The sequence below is a fragment of the Ceratosolen solmsi genome, unplaced genomic scaffold, assembly GCF_000503995.2.
Source record: "Ceratosolen solmsi marchali unplaced genomic scaffold, CerSol_1.0 scaffold27, whole genome shotgun sequence".
NCBI classification, from domain to species: Eukaryota; Metazoa; Arthropoda; class Insecta; order Hymenoptera; family Agaonidae; genus Ceratosolen; species Ceratosolen solmsi.
Genome location: NW_011948426.1, coordinates 6,348,167 through 6,369,717, shown reverse-complemented (window position 1 = coordinate 6,369,717; position 21,551 = coordinate 6,348,167). Strand labels below are relative to the sequence as shown.

Below are 21,551 nucleotides of genomic sequence, written 5' to 3'. Positions count from 1 at the left end.
TTTATATTTTAAATAAAACATGATTAATTTATTATTTAGTAAAAATGTATAATTGTAACTACCACTTGTTTAATTATAGCTCGTGGCATACATAATTAGAAAATTATGTATTAAAATATGTTTTGAATTATAATTGTGAACAAATAAAAGTGATTTTATTAATATACCTGTTTTTAATTGATTTACAAATCTTAATATATGCAAAGTTACTTATGAGAATATTATTATTTATTTATAGCCCAAACAAATGTAATATTTATTTAAATATCATGATCATTTTGAATACTTTTTTAAAAAATTAAATTAGGTTTATTTTAAATCTTACATAAAATTTTAACTCTAAATTATGTACGTATTTAAGTTTTTAGACCAAGAATCTAATAAAATTTATCTGATTTTTAACTTTAAATATTTTACATTTCACATTTAACATTTTCTATATAGTATGATAATATTTGATGAATTGTGCATAAGTATTTTTCTAATAATATAACTAATATGATATAATAATAAATATTACATTAATATATATTTATTTTTTGTGTGCCAAAAAGTTTGCTTTTTATTTAAAAAAATATTTTTAATTATAGATATATAATTATAGATACATGGGAGAAGCTCGACTTTGGAAGACATCATAATAATGATCAAACATATGTATTAAAACAATCTAAACAATAAATGAAAAGTTACAATTTAATTTGTTAACAACTCATTTTTATTCAAATAATATTTATGTATTATTCATTTCATAACCAATATGTTATTGACTGGAAAACTGCATATTAAATAGATAGCTCCTAAAAAGTATTATAAAATTGTAAATTACTTGATATTCATTTATAAACATTTTTGAAAACTTATGCTAAATTATTCCACTTTGGAAACTAATTCCAAATTACAGAAATTTTAATGTAACTCATAAATAAGTACCACTTTAGGTTCAAAATGTTTCTGCATTTTAAATTCATTAATACAGTCCTGTCCTCTTTGAAACAAAAAATTTACAATCTTTTAGGTTGTATTATAAAGGTCAAGATATTTTTTACAAGTTCCAGGATACTCTGTGTTCATACATTTAAAAAGATATATATGCTTAGATGATTTAAAAACATTTAACATGCAAAAATTTAGATACTCATGAAACTATAATTTGTCTTTATGTATATAAGAAAATATTTCTAATAGGTATAGATGATACATTTGATCATAAATCATTTAGCAAATTATGTTATAATTTAAAAAGGAAATACACTATAATATATATTTAGCAAATTATGTTATAATTTAAAAAGGAAATACACTATAATATATATTTAGCAAATTATGTTATAATTTAAAAAGGAAATACACTATAATATATATTTAGCAAATTATGTTATAATTTAAAAAGGAAATACACTATAATATGCGTATCTTAATGTGTGTTTTGATTTATTTTAGAATAACATATATATGAAAGATATTAGATAATACTAAAAAGCAATTGCATGTTTTACTTATATATCTTAAATATCTTGATAAACAATTACAAAATATATTAAATTTCTTTTGGGAAAAATGAAAAATAATAAATTTCTAAAGATCTTAGAAAGCATTTCGTTTGTATGATTAAAGAATAGATATCTTAGAACTAATCAATAATAACATACAGGTTATATTGTAATTGAAATAAAAAAAATATTTAAGATTTAGGATTGAGTTTAATTTATTAAAATATTTATTTTTCAATTACATAATGGAAAATATTATAATAATAACAATAAATATGTTTTTTTATTTTAATGATTCGTTATTATAATAGTTATTATAGGTTTTACTAATTCACGTTTCAAATATTTATTTTTTAAATATGATGTAAAAAGGAAAATAATTTGTTTTAAATTTTATACATTTTATACTTTAAATTTTTTTACTTAAGAAAATGATTCGTTATTTTTAAAAAGTTTTTTAAAAATGAACCACACAATAAAAACACAATTTTTAAACAAAAATAGAAATTATTATATAAATTTTTATTTTTATGTAATGATAACATACTGAATTATATAATAGAATTATTGAATTAATAACACGATGTATTTAATTTTGTATATGTTATCTTGGTTAATTCATAGTATAAAGTGAAATGGATAGGTTATTATTGTTCTATTTTCTACACTCAGAGTTGAGAGTTCTCAGGCAATATCATTAGTATGGAATAACAATTTTTAATTGCAAAGTTCAAGTTAAATTTATATGTAATTTTGTTTAGGGATTTTTTATACAAATATTTTTAGAAAAACATGGCAGATAATTTAAATAAATTTTCATTTACTTTCAATATCAGTGTGCAATGCCCAATAACAAAGGCTAGAACTGGATATATACAAGTTGTACATTATGATGTTGAAACTCCAGTTTTTATGCCTGTCGGTACGCAGGTAAATAATGTAAATTTAAGTATTGAAGAAAATCTAATTAAATTTTTTAATATTGTGACATCGATGTGTTCAAATTTTGTTTTATAATTAACTGTTAACCTATATATCGTATTGTAGGGATCATTAAAAGGATTGCTTCCACAACAATTAGAACAGTTAGGTTGTCAAATTATTTTAGGAAATACATATCATCTTGGAAATCGACCGGTAAGCAATTCTGAAATATTTATTATATTTTATATTTTTATTTAAATTGTAATTTAAATCTATGATTTGAGGGTTCTGAAATTCTCGATAAAGCAGGTGGGCTACACAAATTTATGAATTGGAATAGAGCTTTATTAACAGATTCTGGTGGATTTCAAATGGTGTCATTATTAAAACTTGCCAAAATTACAGAAGAAGGAGTAGAATTTAGTAGTCCTTTTGATGGTATAAAGTTAAATTATTTTGTAATATCTATTTTTTAAGTTTTAAACTAATTCCAAATTATGTAAATTTTAATGTAACTCATAAATAAGTACCATTTTAGGTTCAAAATGTTTATTAACACCAGAAAGATCTATTCAAATACAAAATTCAATTGGTGCTGATATTATAATGCAGTTAGATGATGTTGTTCATAGTTTGACTGAAAAACCAAGGGTAGAAGAAGCAATGTATAGGTAATAATAAACGTTGTTATTTATAAACATTTATTTTAATAAATCATATACTTCACAGAACGACTAGATGGTTAGATAGGTGCCTGATAGCTCATACAAAACCAAACACACAAAGTATTTTTCCAATCGTTCAAGGTGGTTTAGATCCAATTTTAAGAACAGAATCTGTTGAACAATTAAAACAGCGTAAGGTTAATGGCTATGCAATTGGTGGACTTAGGTATATATGTCATATTGTGTTAAATATTCAAAAAATATTATATTATACTATATTATTTTATATTTAACAAATTATAAAAGTGAATTTAAAATGTTTTGTAGTGGAGGAGAAAGTAAAGAAGATTTTTGGAAAATGGTTCATCTTACAACTGATATTCTTCCCAAGGACAAACCAAGATATTTAATGGGAGTTGGTATTGCTGTAGATTTAGTTGTATGCACTGCATTAGGAGTTGATATGTACGATTGTGTTTTTCCTTCTAGAACTGCAGTAAGTGTTAAGTATATTTTTAAATGAAACAAAACTAATATCTTATATAAATTAAAAATAAATTTATTATAATTTTCCAAATTAAATATATTTTATTATATTTTCATACTATAACAAATTAAATTCATTACTTATTAAATACAGAACAAAAATGTAAATAGAAATTTAGAATTATAAAAATTTAATTATTTATAAAGTGATTAAATTCATTACTATCATTCTACATAACATTTTTAAATTACAATTTTCAGAGATTTGGATGTGCATTAATACATACTGGACAATTAAATCTAAAGCAAAGTAGATATAGTACAGATAAACGACCTATAGATGAAACATGTACTTGTACTACTTGTAAAACTTATAATCGATCCTATATTCATCAAATTGTTACTGTTGAAACTACAGCTTGTCATATATTAACTGTTCATAATATTGCATTTCAAATGAGACTCATGAAAGAAATCCGTCAAAGTATTACAGAACAGAGATATCCCAAGTATGTTCAAGATTATATGTTGAAAGTTTATCCTAACAAAGATTATCCAAAATGGATTGTTAATGCTTTGAGAGCAGTAAATATTATATTACTATAACTTATAAATTAAATATATTTATAAAAATTTTATCTGTAAATTATTTTTTACAATACACTGTATTAATGAGTCATTAATTTGTACGAGTTACACATTTGACAAGAAACAATGATTTTGTACAATTAAATGTGCTGTATTATTCCTATACACAAACAATTTTTAATTATTGAATGTAAATAAGAATCTAACAAAATTGCAATTTAAGTTTACATCATTAAATATATCTTGTGTATAACTTCAAACAGCATGATGAATGAAGGTAAGTTATCACATGAAATCATCTGAATCGTAACCAGTATTTTCTGCGTTAGATGTCATATTAGCAGAATTAAAAAGAGAATTGTAGCTTCTGTAAAAGTAGTGGAATTTTAAATATATAAAAAGTTAATGTTCCATACAAATTTAATAATTATGACAGATGCATAAGTTAGATGTTTTTTTTTTGTATTTTTAATAGCACGCATTTTATTTTGATTGATTTACCTAATTTCAGCCTCATCTTTACGCCTCTTTTCCTCAGCTTTTTCCTTTTCCTTTTGTTCTCTAAGAAGTTTTTTCTTATCTTCCCTTTCATTTCTATCTCTTTCTTCTCTCTGTACTTGAAAATTGACTTCTTCGAATCTTTTTGTTTTATTCAAACGTTTAACAATTGAGTTATTACGTTTATTGACATGAATTTTACGGACTTCACGCTCTTTATGAAAAGTTACTTCTCCAACATCCATACCTGGTGTTTTTTTAAGATTAGACCACATAGTATAAACAACATCAATATCATTCATTTTACTTCCATCAGAACTATTTGCTTTGACTAATTGAGCTGCATCTTCTAAAACTGCGCTTGGAATGTCATTAATTGTTTGGCCCTTAAATTAAAATTTTTATTGAATATAAACGTATTTAAATTATCAAAATCTAATAAAAATATATATACTGACACATTTTAATCTGACATATACATGAGCAGAAGAAAATTTATGAACATGAAACCAAACATCTTCTGGCCATCCCCACTTAATAAGATCTTCATCTATATAAGCAAATAAATAATTATTGCATGATTTGTAATCAAATAGAGTACTAAAATACAAGGAAATTGTAAATTAGTTAATATTGCATATGTGGAAATAATCACAATTATATATTATACAAGTTTTTAATTTTTTTAAAGGAAAATTAATAATCATGATATAAAAAAAACCTACTTTCATCTTTATCCACTCCCATAAATAATGTAACTGGTGGTTGTACGACTAAAATATTTGTAAAATTATAAAAGCGTTATTTATGACTTAACCTTAAGATTTAAAAGTTGTACATTTTAATTCAATACAAAGCAAATAAATTATAATATGTAAATAAAAATATTAAAAAATTAATGCATTCTACAATTTACCAGTACTCTCGAAAAAGAAAACCATTTTTATAAAATCTTGAAATAGTCACAGTTAATAAGATAATAAAACAAATATTAGGAATCTCCGGAGGCCGCACTAAAGGTGTGTTTAATAAGACTATTGTCTAATGCGATTAATATCCAGATTTATAAATAGAAGATTCAACTAGAATAAATTAAATTATTATATTAAATACAATTATATTTCAATTATATCTTTCAAAATCATTTGAAATTTAAGTATTGAATTTGTGAAAAAATATAAAAGAAATTTTAGAAATTGAAATCAATTAAATTTTCACTTTTACAACAATTTTGTTATTTTATGTTTTATAAACTTTCGTAACATTTTTGTAAAAATATATTTTATTTGAGATACACTAATTTAATAAAAAGAAATATAAATCATGATTTGTAACATGTATAATGATAATTATTAAATTGTTTATTTTAAAAACTGCTTTCATTATATGCAATCATGCCATTGAGTTTGTTTAATGTTATTTAAAAATTATTAATATGAATAGATATTTCGACAGAAATATATATATATATATATATTATGCATCGCATTAAACTTTCATATCAGTATTGACTTAATATTTAATTAATAATAATTCGATTAAATGATAATAATTTAATTGATTTAATATCAATATTGTCTGTAAATAATAAATTATTTCATACACGCAATTATTTTAAATATATATTCTTAAAAATATTGAATGCTAGTTTCTCATGCCTATATAGCATCAAATGAAAATACATTAAATAAATGAATTTTTATACATATATAACATAATTTTTTTAAATGTTTCATTTTGTGAAAATTAAATGTAAATAATAACTACCACATACAAATTCATAGCTTTGGTTATTATTTTATGAAAAATAAGTTAGTTAATTATTCTATTTTTTTTTAATTAATAATTATACCATATTTACATCTTTTTTAATTAATTTTAACTCATTTATTTCGTTAAAATTGTTATTAGAATCAATATTAATAATTTATATTTATTTCGAATTTATTATCTGCTGTAATTAAATTAACAAATATAAATTTATTTTATTGATGAATCATAACATTTTTTTAAATATATTGTTTTATAAACTGTCACAACAGGGTTTTATCTATAATAAGTTAATATAATGATAAATAAAATTATAAATATATTTTGAACATGTATCAAATCCTTATTTAAATTTAATGAAATTCCATTTTATTTTATTAATGTACAAAATTAATTTCAGCCTAGATTTTTTTTGCTATAGATGATACAAATAGAAATTTGAAATATCTGTATACTATAAATTATATCACTAGTAATAAATAAAAAAATTTACTGAATACAGATTTCAAATATGTTTAAAATTTGTTATAGTTATTACATTACATAAATATACCCATCCAGTACTAGTAAAAAATTTAATAAAATATTTACATACTAAATAATATACATGGATTTTTATATTAATACATACATATTTACTATGTAATACTACTGCAAACAAAATAGCCACATTAACTAATTGAATTAGACGTTTATAAAGTAATACTATGAACACTGAAGGTTTGAATGCAAAAAAGAAAGGTTTCTCAAAAAAATAGTTTATGTTTTTTCTTGTTTTATTTATATTTTAAAATGTTTTATATAAACGTTTTCATTTCTTTGTTGACGTAGTTTTTGATATTTCTTTTTCTTCTTTGGAAGTTTTTACCAAAGCTTCTTTTTTCAATGGTGCAGTTTCTGTGATATTCAAGTCTGTGGGCACTTTTTTTTTTGGTGATTTTTTCACCTTAGGTTTAACTGCTTTTACTGCTGCTAATTGTTTTGATCGTCTTTCTTTGATCTTTTTCTCAACCACTGCTGGTGAAGATTTTTTCAACTTAATCTGTAATTTAATTTTTAATTTTTTTCAATTTAATTTTTTAATGTATTTTTATATTGTTGATAAATGAATATATACAACTAATACTTAATAGATTTTCGTAATCGATAAAAAAATATCTTTTGTTTTTACTATTGATTAATGAAATTGAATATAAATTTATATTTATTTACATTCAAATTAATTTAACTGTTGTACTTAGCAATCATTTTCATTGAAAAGTACTTTAACTCTTTCATATATATATAAAACAAAGTTTATATTCTCTTTATTAGAAAAATTTAATTATACTAACAAATAATAAATGATGAAGAATAAAAGAACTTACCCCTCGTTTTTCCGCAAGAAGTAAATCTCTTTCATTCTGCCGTTTCCTGGCTGTTAAAATAGCTGCGCGCTTTAATACAGCACTATATGGGTTAAGTCGTAGCATTGCTCTAGTATTGCTGATAGGATTGAGCTTTTTCACCCTTCGAACAATCTTCTTTCTATAAAAAATTTATTGACTTTACTTAGTTGTAAAATAAAACAATAGAGTTAATTAAATATTACGGAGATGCTCAGTAAATATTTCGATTTAAATCATTAAATCATAAACACAGACCATATATATCATCATTAAAGCTAATAAAAAAAATTTGTAAATACAATTTGTTAATAAATTATTTTTAATGAATAATTGGTACTTAAAACAATTTCATTTGATACATTTTAACTTAAATTTTATTATTTAAAATAAGTATTTTTTATTTTTTAAACATCAGTTTAAATTAAGTGCTCTTAATCATTTTAATTTTGAATAAAATTTCTCAGACAAATAATTGTTAATGTTTCAGGTAGATTATATTATATACTTATTAACGGCGACATAAAATTATAAGAATTGAATTTAAAGGTATTATCTTAAAATCATGTAAAATAACAAATAAAAGAAACATACTTCGGAGCTCGTAAAACTTTTCGTATTTCATCAGACTTAAGAAGCCTAGAAAGGTCGGTATTAGCCATTTTAGGCATAGGAAGATTATATCCTTTCTTTAATTTTGCTTCTTTGCGCCATGTACCATATAAAGCATCCAATTTTTCAAATGCCGATTTTGTCCAAATAACAAATCGCCCAACGTGACCACCAGGTGCCAATTTCAAAAGATTGAGTTTATTAATGTTCATTAAATCAACTCCTGGAATATTGCGAAAGGCCTTACGTATACCCTATGAATATAAGATAAAACTTTATGTTTATAATATGTGATATAGACAAAACTTGAAATAGCAATAAAATAACAATTCCAATTATTTTCATTATTATAAACAATAAAACATTAAAAATAAACTACTAAAAATTTATTAATTACGATTATTTCAATTGTTTTATTAACAGTAACATTTAACTATTTTTGAAGATTTTTAATTATACATTATTTTTAAATAATTACCTGATCATTTCCATAAATAATAAGTGGTCCGCGACGTTGAATTCGTCGCCGATTACGCATTTTACCTTTACCAGCACGAAAACGTTGTGATTTGTATACCTAAGAATTTATTAAATAAAATAAATCAAATAAAAAGGTGGAATAAAAAAATTTATAAGTTTGTGCAATGAACATATCTTTCTTTCAAGAGAAATTCATAAAAGAAAAACGCCTGATCACCAAATTTATTTAGCACCTAATGGATCAATCAAGTAAATAATTACAAGATTGAGGACATTTATTTCAGTGCTAATACCTTAAATGTTTAAATAAATATGTTTACCTTTTTAATATCATTCCAAGCCTTAATCAATCTCAAGAAATCCACCGCTTGTTTTGTCTTATTGTATTCTTGAATTTTGTCTGAAACTACCAGTGGAAATTCTGGTACACCCTCTATTAAATGCCCTACAAAAATTTCACATGAATTATTTTATGATTATTTACAGTAATACATATTGAGAATTAGTAAAATATAATTTAAATCAGAATTGGTAATAATCAGTAACAAATCAGCAACACGGACCAATAATTTTCATCACAATAAATAAAGGAAATTTATGAAAAGTAAAATGTATACTAATATGTACCTTTTGATTGAACAAGAGCTGGTACACCAGAAGCAGCGATAGATGAAACAATTGCATATCTTTTCTGATTTACATTAACACGACGATGCCAGCGCCGCCATGGTTTTGTCGGAGCAAACATCCGACCACCTCTACACATGTTACCAAAAGCACCTTGACCAGATCGATGAGTTCCACCACCACGAACTCTTGGTATACGAGCAACAGCACGACCAGTACCCCATGATTCAGCAGAGGTTTGGTGACCTAGAAAATATTTATTTTCAATTATGTTTAAAAATATATAAATAATTACTCACTTATTTTTTAGACTTATTGTTTCACTAATTGTAATTATTAAAAAATCGCAATAAACAATACACTACTTGAATATAGGTTGACGATATTATTTTTCCATTGTAAAGATTAACAACAATAAATTAAATACATTCAACAAAAAGAATATAATTTATTATACAAAAAAACAGTTTTAAAGATTAATTTAATATTAATACGAATTAAGTTTTATAATTTTAAACTATATTTGTTATTGTTTGATCCTTTAAGTATTTCTTTCATTGAAAATAAATTCTCAAATAATACAAAATTAAATAATTAAGGAGTTTATTTTTTAATTTACCAGCTTCTTTTGAAACACAATAAGGTTGGCGACTATTTTTAGAAATTTGTTGGTGAACAAAATTTACAACATCAGGTCGAATAGGTGCTTTAAAAACTGCTGGTAATGAAATAGTGACTTCAGATGCTTCGTTTTTATCTGTGAAGACTGTAATTAATGGACGTGCAGTGGACAATGACTATAAAAATAAATAATTTCATTTTAATTTTGTAAAATTTGAATAAGCAATATAAATCTTATGATATAACCAATATTCTTACCCCCTATGCTAACCACATAAATAAAACATTTAAAAAAAATTAAACTATGCAATTATTTATTTTGAAAATGTAAGTATTGTAGAACATCGGTATAAACGTTAATTAAACAATTATTTATCTTTAGAATAACGATTTTTATAAAAATTAAATATATGTAAGAAGTATAAATTGAATAAATTGTCATTCATGTAGTATTTATACTGCAAAGTAGAAATAAAAAAATTTCAAGTAATATTAGAAATAAAATATAATATGTATCTTTAAAAAATACTCAATATTTTAAACTACTAATGATTAAAATTAAGATACCACATGGTCGTTATAAACGAGAAACAAATATTGTGATTCACAAGATATTTGAAAGTTTGAAAGAATTTTAATTCAACAACTAATTTTAAAACATTAAATAATACATTATAATGAAGTATTGCTTACCATTTTATCACCTTTTCACGAAATTTTCTTCATGAAAAATTCACTTATACAGCTCATACGCCGTATCTGGCTGAAAGAAAGATGGATACGACCGGAAGCCGAGTGGGCCTCTATTATACTTAATAAGTTACACATGCCAACTTCATTTTGAAAGATGGCGTATTCAGTGATTCCGGTTTTCATTTTAAAATTCTGAGTTGGTTATTTATTTAAAACATTTTTAAAAATAATTTTTATGTATGTTTATTAATTTAGATGTCTGAAAAATTGTTCAGAAATATTAAAAATGTTATATTTTTATAAAAATTTAATCATATATTCTCTCTAATTTTAATATAATTTAAATAGAATATTAAAATTAACAATTTTTAAATAAATCAATCATTCTACTTTTTATTAATTAATAAACATTTCAAATCAACCAATGATCTTATATAATATTGTTTCAAATGTCTAATTACAATTTTAATTTACCATAAAGTATTCAATAAATGGTAGGATGACTATTCTCATATAAATTATATACAGTTTTGGAACTTTAATACTGTAGAACTAAGTTAACTTATGAACAATAAATACAATATCATAAAGCGAAAAATTGCATACGCACTAAAAATAGTGAATCGTAGATTCAGAAAGGAGAATATATACAGTAATGTAAAAGTATATAGAGTTTACATGTGCACATGCGTATTAATTATTTTAGTGCTGACAAACGTTAGCAAAAAATTACGTTTAAGACAAATTTAAAATTTTCTGTTTTATTTAATTTATAAAACAAACTATATTTCACATGCTTAAAATAAATAATTATCTCTATAAAATAATGTAAGTTTATACTTAACGGATTGAAATATATTATTCTTTTAACCTTCAATATTATTAATAAATTATACATTATATTTTATACTATGATCAATTAAAAAATATAAAAAGTACATTTTCGTATACGAACCTATTATTGTATAAAATATCTTACTTTATTCAATTTTTTACAAATTTTAATTTATTTAAATTTTATGTATTTTTATATTTCCAAAACACCTGAATGCTCATGCAGTACTGTGTTTAAAATACTAACCGTAGAGTATACAATTATGATAAAGGTTTAAGTTTATTGGGTCTAATAACTAACATTTCTTTTTAATAAAATATTTATTTTCATTGTTATTAAATTTATTATATTATCCAATGTTATGTTTAAATATATAAAAACAAAAAATATTGAATAACACTCGTTGAAATATTTAAATAATATTTCTATTAAACGAGACATGGGTATAAAAAACCATATTAGATGGAAAGATTTACTTTGCGGTGAACGTGTTACAAAAAAGTAAATTTTTAAGTTTCACATAAAATTGTTTTTCACTCATATATTTTTTAATAATTTCCATTAGATTTTTATATGTATATATATATCTACAAATCTAATTAAAATTCTCCATGAAGATAATATTATTATTATTCATGAAAAAAAATGTTAGCAATTAATATTGACATCTTTAGAAAAATTACCACCATACTATTGACAAAAGGATTGAAAGCAAAGCAAGGCTAACACGTGACTGGCAAATATGTAGAAATAAATATTGATTCTACCAATAATAATTCTCAATGGCGAATGTAATGAATGTAGTCAGATGATGAGTAAGGCATATAATACAAGGTTTCTATCAAAATAAAAGGATTCTTATAACAATTATGTTTCAATAACCCACGCGAAGGAATACAAATATGTACAATAAATATGTTATAGATAATAAAAATTCATGATGTTAGAATTCCGAATAGAAGTTACCGTGCACTACACCTTTTCTTATCAAGAAATACGATACTTCTTTATTCTAACAATTTTTTAAAGGAAAGTTCTCAAGTTAATAAATAAAGTATTTATTCAGAAATATTATTATATGAGCCACTTATAAATTGATAGAATAAACAATATGAGTAGCTAAACTGCATGAATTTTCGAATTTCGGAAATGTACGGTGGTGAGAGATTAATGCGTGGTAAGGATTAAAAAGGTTTCATTAGGATACAATTAAAAAACTAAAAATAGCATCCACAATAGTTATCCAACAGTTATCCAACAATATAAGAACGAAGGAACTGTACAGAATTTATTTTTTTTTTTTTTGTAGATAATACAAAATGTCCGTTAATCTGATAATATTGATTTTTAAAAAATAAAAAATGATCAATATCAAATGTAATGTACGAAACTAACTTTTATTGTAAATATTTGGTACTCACAAATATATATTTGTATTTACTTAATTTTACATTGTAATCTTTACTTTTCTTTATTTTTTATTATGCTTTCGTATCGATTTTCTTAATAAGTTTTTTTCTTTTTGTCTTGAATCGATCTCAGACTATTCATAAATAACAAATTTAACAAACTAAACACTAAATAATTTGTTATATTTGTAATTTACTAATTATTTGTAAAAAATAATTATATTTATTTTGAAGTTTACCATTTGAGAGATCATTTAATTTAGTTTTATTTCAAGGAATGCATATAATTGTTCCTAATTCAATAAGTTAATCTGTGATAATAAGAAAAGAAGTTTGAAATAAATTTCCATTATTATTACATACTTATATTTACTTTTCCAATAATAAATTACTATTTTATAAATTGTGAATTTTTATAAATGTATATATTTTAGAATAGATATGATTTTATTACTTTATTACATTAGATATTTATAATAATTAAATTGATTAATTTAATAATAAATATTTTAAAGATAACTTTAAAGATAAAAAATATATTTTATAAAAGTTATTTCAAATATATAGTTTATTAAATTATAAAGAAACCGTGTTTTATTTATAATTATTTATATTTACATTATTTAAATTTAATTTTGTATACGTAACATTTTTATAGTAATTATCATCAATATAGATTATTAATATTGATATATAAATAAATATTAATCAAGATTTAAAAAAAATTTTTTCATATTGACTATCATAATTAAGATATTATACATATTAAAATTTCTATTTAATAGATATGAAAGATATAATTTCTTAATGGCTTATATGAATATTTTTAAATAAATATCAATTCAAGAATGTTTATTACAGTTGCACGTACTATATTGCATATGTTATTCATTAAAATATCATCTCGTTTTCTGGATATATATCTGATCTACGTAGTACACGCTTCAGAGGATATATATATATATATTTCTTAAATACAATGATGTGAAATAGTTCAGAATTTTTTATTTGCTGCAAGAATTGTCTAAATTCGCGCCAAAATATAATGGAACTGCATTCCCGCCATAATTATCAACCTGTGTTCAATCCCGTCGAATGACTAAAAAATATACATTAGTCATATTTTAAGGCATACAATATTTGTATCAAAATAATTGTAGTTAGATCACGGTATGTACCTTTATTAACATTTTATACAGCTAAGTTTAGTTAAGAATATAATATAAATGTAAAACTACTATACAAATTTGGTTTTTTGTATGTATTAACATTTGTTCGTAGTTTAATAATTTATTAATAATACTTTTTTTTTTATATATTTCCGATTATAACAGTCACTTAAAAAAAAGGAGTGGTATAAGATTATAATTTATAAAATAAAAAAATTAGTATTTTCAAATATTTACTTTTCTATTTCTATTTATTATGTTTGATTAATTTACCATTAATTGATTAATCATTTTGCAAAAATATTTTAATTCTTATAAGTTTTGAGTCATAATATAATCAATAGCTTTAATTATTTACAAATTGTATTATATTTGTAAATGTAAATTTGTTATGGAAATAATTTATTTCATTTACTTAAAACCATATTATTATTCAAGTTTATTAAAAAATATGATTAACATACTTTATAATTTATTATTTAATTTAATTTACACAGGCAGCAAACCGTGAAGTTCAGTATTGTAGCTTACATAGCTTATGATATAGTAAGCATCTTTGAAAAGGAATGAGAAATTTAATTATTTGATAGAAAAAAATGATTAAATTATAATATAAATTTAAATATTTTATCTATCAAATAATTTTTTATATAAAAATTATATAATCATTTTCTATTTGAAAATTTTCTATAATTTATATCTGAAGACAATGACTACACCAAGAAGAGAATTTCTTCGTAGACCAGATGTTCCCAGGAGAAGATCAGCACGACAGGCTTTGGCTATGATTCCTGATTCTACAAGTACAAATGTGTCTCCAGGTATGTTTTATATTATTAAATAACTAATGACTTTTAATAAAAGTCTTTAATAAAATTAGTTGTGATATTTTTAATTTATTAAAATATGTATTTAAGATTAAAATGAAACTGAAGTTAAATAAATATAATATTAAGAATAAACTAACATAAACATATGTTTTGACTTTGAGAAATAATAGTTAATTTATATATATTACATAGTTAATTAATTCTAGAAACAAGTTAATTAAATTTAATGCAAGTAACAAAAAAACTAAATATAATATAAATTCTGTATTTGTATGTTTTAAATTTTTTATTTTATTTTAACGGATAACATAGTTACTTCAGAAACTAATCGTACAACTAGAAGGTATAGCATGGATTCTTGGACTTCAGCTCCAAGTCCTGATGAGCTTGTTATACAAAAGCGTGGAAGACGAAGATCAATTGTTTGGTCACCTGATATCGATTCAATTAAACGAGAAAGTCTGTTCAGGTATTAATGCAATTTAAATTAGAATCATTCACATATAAAATATAATTTTGTAATAATATTTATTAAATAATATATTATAAAGGAAAGTCATTCATAATACTAATTTAATTAAAAGATTGCATAACATATTATTGATAATTAAATTTTATCAATTTATTATCATTGAAAATTTTGTTAAATCTTAGCTTCTTTGAAATAATTTACATTTTATTCTCATTTAGTTATCCTAGTATAGTATTAGTCATTAAAATAAAAATTATTTAGAAAATTCAATAAATTAAAATTATTAATTATTTGGTAATGTATTATATTTGAATATAAATAAATATATAATTCTTAAAATACTATAACCTTATTATAAAATGGGATAATTTCAATTTTAATCTATACATTATGCTTTAGAGATCGAACACCTATCAAAAGTCCAACAAAACATCAGTCAAACATTATAATAAAAGGTACTCCTAGAAAGCGACTTCATTTAGGAGATAATGATATTGAAATGGTCTCACATGAAAAAAAGGAAAGGCTACTTTCTAATAAACAATTTACAGGAAATTTGGCAAATGGATTAAGAGGTTTAAGTCATGACCAATTAGTTAAGATGATAATGGATTTAGTATCGATGCAAGAAGATAAACTAGTATCATCTAATGATAAATTACGTGAGATTATTTTAAAAAATATGCCAGTAGCTGATATACAGCCATTGAGAGAAAAATTAACTTGTTTAAGGCAAAATGTGTATGCTAGTCTAGTATCATCAAATTTAGATGAATCTGATTACAGTCGAGCCTATGTACATTTAGATAATTTTCAGGTAAAAAATATTTTTAGGATACCCATCAAATGTCATACCTTTAAAAAATGTATATATTTAATTAATTACTTGATTTTTTTAAACATTTTGTATTTATGTATACATTATAATTTTTTCACAAATAATACTAAATGTTCAAATATTTAAAAAACTATGAACTAAAATTCATTTTTAGTTGGTAAAATTCAGTTTTCATAGAGTAACATTTCTTAATAAAATTTAAAAACTTATGTCTAAAAAGTATTATAAATATACTTATAAAGTATAAATTTTGTATAACAATTTATTTTAGTTGGTACATTCATTAAAATTTTTTAAATTGTTTTAATAACATCTATACTAATAATAAATAAAACGATTCATATGCATTTTAAATTAATAATAAAAATTTGTTTTCCATCAAATATAATCATTATATTGATATTTGCGTTATATACGTGTATTAGAATTTCATTTCCATAAATTTCAAGATTTCCTGTGAGTTGGGAAAAAAAGTTTAAATTAAAAGGTAGATTAGATAGAGGATTATTCAGTATTATTATCAAGTATATAAACTTTGTTTATTGTATATAAATTTATATTAATATATTAATTAAACATACTTAATTTAAAATGCTAACACTGAAACTATAATTAATTAAATTATTCAAAATTCTGATATATTTATTTGTTTTATACAACTAATTAAATTTTGTACCTTATTAATAATTGTATTTTGTTTGAAAATATATAAAATTTTCGAAATTCAATTTAAATTTTAGCTCTTTTTTTATACTTAACAAACTTAAAACAGGAAAAATTTATTAAAGATTCATTTGCCAAATAGTATTGTTTATTATATTTATTATTGATTATTTCATTTTATATTTGTTTAATGTCTTGAATTTTAAATTATAAAATGTGTGGCTTTGTGTGGTATATGTTATTCAGAAATCATTAGTAAAAATATATATATATATTGGTTTACAAACTTGTACCTTGTAGACTTGTAATAATATACTATTTCTTTAAAATTGTTTTAACAAACATTTGTATTATGTATAAATTTATTAATTAAATTAATTATTTATAAAAGTAAATTTAATATAAATCATAATAATTATTAATTAATAATTATAAACAATCACTAAATAATATAAATAATGGACAAATTAATTTCTGTTACAATTACTAATTGAATACCAATTTCATAATAAATTGAAAAATGAATATAATGCTCTTTTTTTAATTTTTTCTGGTAAATTAAACAAATTTTTAAGTTTAGTATTAGCAAAATTTAAATATTAGCAACTAGTATTTTATAGAAAAAGATAAATATTTCAATTATGTAATTCTAAATTTACATATATTATTAAATAAGAAATTTGAATTTTTTTTATATATTTTTTAACTTTGAATTATTCTAATGTCTTGTTAAAGTTTATTATAGCACATTTTAATACTCTAAGATATTTATTTAAAAAGTTAAAAGTAATTTTATAAATTAAAAATTTGGTATTTTAATAAAATAAAAAATAAATTGTATTTTATTATATATTATAACTTGTATATTTATTGGTATTTTATGTTTGATGTAGTTTTTAATTAAAGAAAATTTTTTAAAATTATGACCTTCGGTTTTTTTTATTATTATTATGTTTTATTTCTTAGAATTGAAAAACTAGAATAAAATAATTGATTAAATTTTCAAATTTTTTAGACACTAGCGTATAATATGTATATAATATTATATATACGTGAAATTGATAATTATATATGTATATATGATAATTCGTATATATCATCTGTACATGTATAATTTTTTCGTAAGCATTTTGTATAAAAAATTTATTTCATTGTATTTCTTAATAAATAACATATTGACAGAGCAAAATATAAATTGTCAGCGTTCTAATAAAATAATTGAAAATATATATTTAAAATAGAAAATTAAAAATGTTCAACTTTAAAGATAACAATTCTTTTTAAAACATCAAGTATTTATTTCAGATAGAATTTTTTTTAATTGTTGTCACCATTATTTAATTTAAAATAATACATTCACTATAAATTTAAATTTTTAACTTAATTAATTGTTATCAGTATAGATATTTGTTCCTTCATCAACATTCTTAATTTATTTTTGATATTGTAGTAAGCATTTTTCTAAGAATTTATTTAATTTTTACTTTGTATTTTGAATATTTTAGTTTTTGGAAAAAAGAGGACTTAAAAAGTGAAGCCTAGAATTATAGCCCTCCCACTTCCCTTTTCGATCAACGTCCGACGAAAGGTCAGTACGTGCCAATTGCTTTTCAAGTTTCTCATTCAATTAATTTTCATTATTTCAAAATTTTAAACAAAAAACGTAATAAATTCAAAAAGATTTTCTATAATAATAAATATATTTCAAACATAAAAACATAAGTTCAGAAATTTTTATTTCAAAATTATTAATACCAGTATAAAACTAATATTGAATCGGTGTCCCTATTACAATTTATTCTTCTAGCTCTAATTATACTGTACAGATAGATTACTTAAAAAATGTCTACTTATTGTAAAAAAATTTTAAATATGCTCAACTTATGGTAGATACTTGGTTTATATCTTTGGTTTTTTAACTTAAATATTTGTTTTAAATTGTTAACGTTAACAATTAAACAAATTCATTTAATTCTTTTAAATCGTTAATTTTTATTATTTATTAAATTAGTAAAATGTATATGTAATCGAAAAGTTTTTATGAATTATTTTTCATCTTCTTGATACTTATTTATTGAAGGGTAAAATTTATAAACAAAACCCTAGCTTATTAAAGTAATAAATAAACTGCCATTTTGAGAAATGAAATATTGATTCATATTAAAATCTTCAGGTATTTAATGTTATTTTATTGAACATATAATATAATTATTTAACATTAAACTATTTTGAATGTTACTAGTTGCAATATATTCTTTTATATAATATAATAACAATTTTGAATTCTAAATAATATGTATAATAATTTATATGCACGAAATATTCACAATGATTATTTATTTTTATTTAAAAAATCTTTAAATATTACGATTAGATTATTAAATAAAATTAGGTTCAAATTTCCTTATATAATGTAATAACTTGTATTATATGTATATTATTTTTAATATATCAAGAAACTCAAACATTTATATTCATTAAGGATTTATATTCGAAATTATATAAATTTTTAATATTATAAATTTTAGTTTCTTTTTCGTTTTTAAAATAATTTATAAAAAGGTTATTGATATATTAATTATAAATTTTTATGAACATGATATTGGCTTGTGGTGAATAAATGATAATCATTAATATTATTATGAATATAAATATAAATTGAAAATAAAATGCCCTTTCAGTTTAGAAAATAAGAAACTAAGAATTTCTTTAATTTGAATATATGAAATTGTATACTGTTGTTTTTATAAATCTAAATCATATTCTACATATTGATAAATATTAAATTTAATTTATTTCATAAATAGCTACTGCTGAAAAGATATTTAGTCAGGTGTATTTAAATAAGAATAATTTAAATTGTATCAAAATGTATACAAATAACAAATTATTTTAATATCTTAAAATTGGATATTTTTATGCAAGTTTGATAATGATATTTCTTAATGTTAAACACGTAAAAATTTGTACATATTAAATAATTTTAAATAACTATATAATAATAATAAATTACATAATTTTTTGTTCTATATTATTTGTATATTTAGATATGAAGATAAGATATAATTAATTAAAAATGTTATATTATATGCAATAGTTGAGATAAACATAGATTTAGTGGATTTTCTTAAAAAACAAATCATGTTTGTAATTATTTAATGAATATTTCATTAAATATGCCATAGTGACGAGTTGATATCTAAATAATTTCTTCTAATTTGCAAGGTATATTTGTAATTATCCAAATTTATGAATAAATATTTTAGAATATTAAAATAAAATATAATTAGGATATTTTTAAGTTTAGAATATGTAAAAAATATTATTTAGTAAGTAAAAAAATTTAATTTTTAATTTATCACTACACAATTGAAATATTTATTTTTTTGGTAATTATTTAGCTGACAAAAAGTTTATGAATACTATTTGTAATCAGAAGACGAGAAAATATTTATACATTTTATATTAATATTTTATAAATAAATTATATATCGTTTTATGCAATTCATTTTTTTAACTACTTTTGTTTACAGAAAGCGTTAAAAGAACAGGGACTTAATCTCATAGAATCTCAACATTGGACAGCTGTAATTCAATATGTTTTTGCTGCGTGGGCAATTACAAAAGATCTTCCAGAGTGGAAAAATCAAGGAATGCACAGTACCACTCAAAAGTGTTATAAAAACCTGACAGAATTCTGTATACAGGCATTAAAAAATGGAACATTTGCTCCAACTACGTTAAATCTTTATAAAGAAAAGTATTTATTAAAACAACTGTAATAGTTTTAATCATAACATTATAACTAAATAGGTTATTACTAATCCATTTAAATTCTTTTTCAGACTTCGAACAATGTTGGATGATTTCAGTGATATTAAAGTTTGTTTGCATTTTGTGAATGGTGCAAGTGTATGACATATTTGAAAAAAAGATTCCTCACGTGATATATTGATATATATATATTACTTTTAATGTTTACGTTTTAAATGATTTTTATTATTTTATGATGTTGATTGGATAAATTTATATCCCAACTTGACAACATCTTTTCGGATGTGGAATTGGCTTGATAATAATTTAATTTAATAATGTTAAGACCTCTTATTTCAGTTAATTAATGACAATTACATTATGAATATGTATACTTTTGAAAAGTATTATTTTTATAATTTGACTATTATAGACATTTGTAATATTGTTTAATTTATGAAGTACTTTTATGAGATCGATAATGTACCCAGTGTTCGTCTTCTTTGATAGTGAAGTTGATATTTTGTAAACCAAATAAAGGATATAATATTTTAATTATATTTATGTAAAGCTTTGAAAAATAAGGTGAAATATAAAGTCTATAGTCATTTGATGTATTCTTTTATTATAAACGATTTTTCATTTTTTATATAATATCAGGTAATAATCTTAATTTTTAAATTTATTATTACTTGTAAAGGCACATGATTTATTAAAAATACTTAAGCTATGATTCATTG

The 21,551-nt window shown here is 21.3% G+C and overlaps 4 protein-coding genes across 6 annotated transcripts; 2 read left to right on the top strand and 2 right to left on the bottom strand.

Annotated features, from left to right (window-relative positions):
* Positions 1–2,259: 2,259 nt before the first annotated feature.
* Tgt (tRNA-guanine transglycosylase) lies at positions 2,260–4,217 on the top strand. Its single transcript, XM_011500952.1, has 7 exons — positions 2,260–2,423; positions 2,541–2,630; positions 2,702–2,855; positions 2,956–3,088; positions 3,147–3,308; positions 3,410–3,578; positions 3,830–4,217. The coding sequence occupies exons 1-7, from the start codon at positions 2,286–2,288 to the stop codon at positions 4,172–4,174; spliced, it is 1,191 nt and encodes a 396-aa protein (XP_011499254.1). The 5' UTR covers positions 2,260–2,285; the 3' UTR covers positions 4,175–4,217.
* A 141-nt stretch (positions 4,218–4,358) lies between these two features.
* Positions 4,359–5,732, bottom strand: LOC105363288 (coiled-coil domain-containing protein 25). 2 transcript variants are annotated; one of them, XM_011500953.1, is made up of 4 exons: positions 5,571–5,732; positions 5,113–5,204; positions 4,658–5,040; positions 4,359–4,523 (listed from the first exon to the last, which is right to left on the bottom strand). In XM_011500953.1, exons 1-4 carry the CDS (start codon positions 5,593–5,595, stop codon positions 4,442–4,444), a joined length of 582 nt encoding a protein of 193 aa, XP_011499255.1. In that variant the 5' UTR covers positions 5,596–5,732; the 3' UTR covers positions 4,359–4,441. The 2 variants fall into 2 exon arrangements, with proteins under 2 accessions (XP_011499255.1, XP_011499256.1); XM_011500954.1 differs by lacking the exon at positions 5,571–5,732 and adding an exon at positions 5,380–5,474.
* A 1,488-nt stretch (positions 5,733–7,220) lies between these two features.
* RpL4 (ribosomal protein L4) lies at positions 7,221–10,957 on the bottom strand. Its single transcript, XM_011500951.1, has 8 exons — positions 10,843–10,957; positions 10,148–10,325; positions 9,529–9,774; positions 9,222–9,346; positions 8,900–8,998; positions 8,404–8,675; positions 7,792–7,951; positions 7,221–7,466 (listed from the first exon to the last, which is right to left on the bottom strand). Exons 1-8 carry the CDS (start codon positions 10,843–10,845, stop codon positions 7,236–7,238), a joined length of 1,314 nt encoding a protein of 437 aa, XP_011499253.1. The 5' UTR covers positions 10,846–10,957; the 3' UTR covers positions 7,221–7,235.
* A 1,831-nt stretch (positions 10,958–12,788) lies between these two features.
* LOC105363285 (uncharacterized) lies at positions 12,789–21,177 on the top strand. Of its 2 annotated transcripts, none has more exons than XM_011500950.1 (6): positions 12,789–12,854; positions 14,962–15,076; positions 15,398–15,554; positions 15,957–16,374; positions 20,592–20,818; positions 20,904–21,177. In XM_011500950.1, the coding sequence occupies exons 2-6, from the start codon at positions 14,965–14,967 to the stop codon at positions 20,974–20,976; spliced, it is 987 nt and encodes a 328-aa protein (XP_011499252.1). In that variant the 5' UTR covers positions 12,789–12,854; positions 14,962–14,964; the 3' UTR covers positions 20,977–21,177. The 2 variants fall into 2 exon arrangements, with proteins under 2 accessions (XP_011499252.1, XP_011499250.1); XM_011500948.1 differs by lacking the exon at positions 12,789–12,854 and adding an exon at positions 14,753–14,801.
* Positions 21,178–21,551: the final 374 nt, after the last annotated feature.

Excerpts from the sequence above, each read along its gene's own strand:
- Tgt (XM_011500952.1), top strand. The coding sequence starts at position 2,286 with ATGGCAGATAATTTAAATAAATTTTCATTTACTTTCAATATCAGTGTG. Across the intron at positions 2,424-2,540 it reads TTATGCCTGTCGGTACGCAG|GGATCATTAAAAGGATTGCT; the intron begins GTAAATAATGTA and ends ATCGTATTGTAG. Across the intron at positions 2,631-2,701 it reads ATCATCTTGGAAATCGACCG|GGTTCTGAAATTCTCGATAA; the intron begins GTAAGCAATTCT and ends CTATGATTTGAG.
- LOC105363285 (XM_011500950.1), top strand. The coding sequence starts at position 14,965 with ATGACTACACCAAGAAGAGAATTTCTTCGTAGACCAGATGTTCCCAGG. Across the intron at positions 15,077-15,397 it reads AAGTACAAATGTGTCTCCAG|TTACTTCAGAAACTAATCGT; the intron begins GTATGTTTTATA and ends CGGATAACATAG. Across the intron at positions 15,555-15,956 it reads AAACGAGAAAGTCTGTTCAG|AGATCGAACACCTATCAAAA; the intron begins GTATTAATGCAA and ends ATTATGCTTTAG.
- RpL4 (XM_011500951.1), bottom strand. Across the intron at positions 9,775-10,147 it reads TTGTGTTTCAAAAGAAGCTG|GTCACCAAACCTCTGCTGAA; the intron begins GTAAATTAAAAA and ends AATATTTTCTAG. Across the intron at positions 8,999-9,221 it reads CTTGGAATGATATTAAAAAG|GTATACAAATCACAACGTTT; the intron begins GTAAACATATTT and ends ATAAATTCTTAG.
- LOC105363288 (XM_011500953.1), bottom strand. The coding sequence starts at position 5,595 with ATGGTTTTCTTTTTCGAGAGTACTG. Across the intron at positions 5,205-5,570 it reads TTTCTTTTTCGAGAGTACTG|ATGAAGATCTTATTAAGTGG; the intron begins GTAAATTGTAGA and ends TTGCTTATATAG. Across the intron at positions 5,041-5,112 it reads TATATGTCAGATTAAAATGT|GGCCAAACAATTAATGACAT; the intron begins GTCAGTATATAT and ends TTTTAATTTAAG.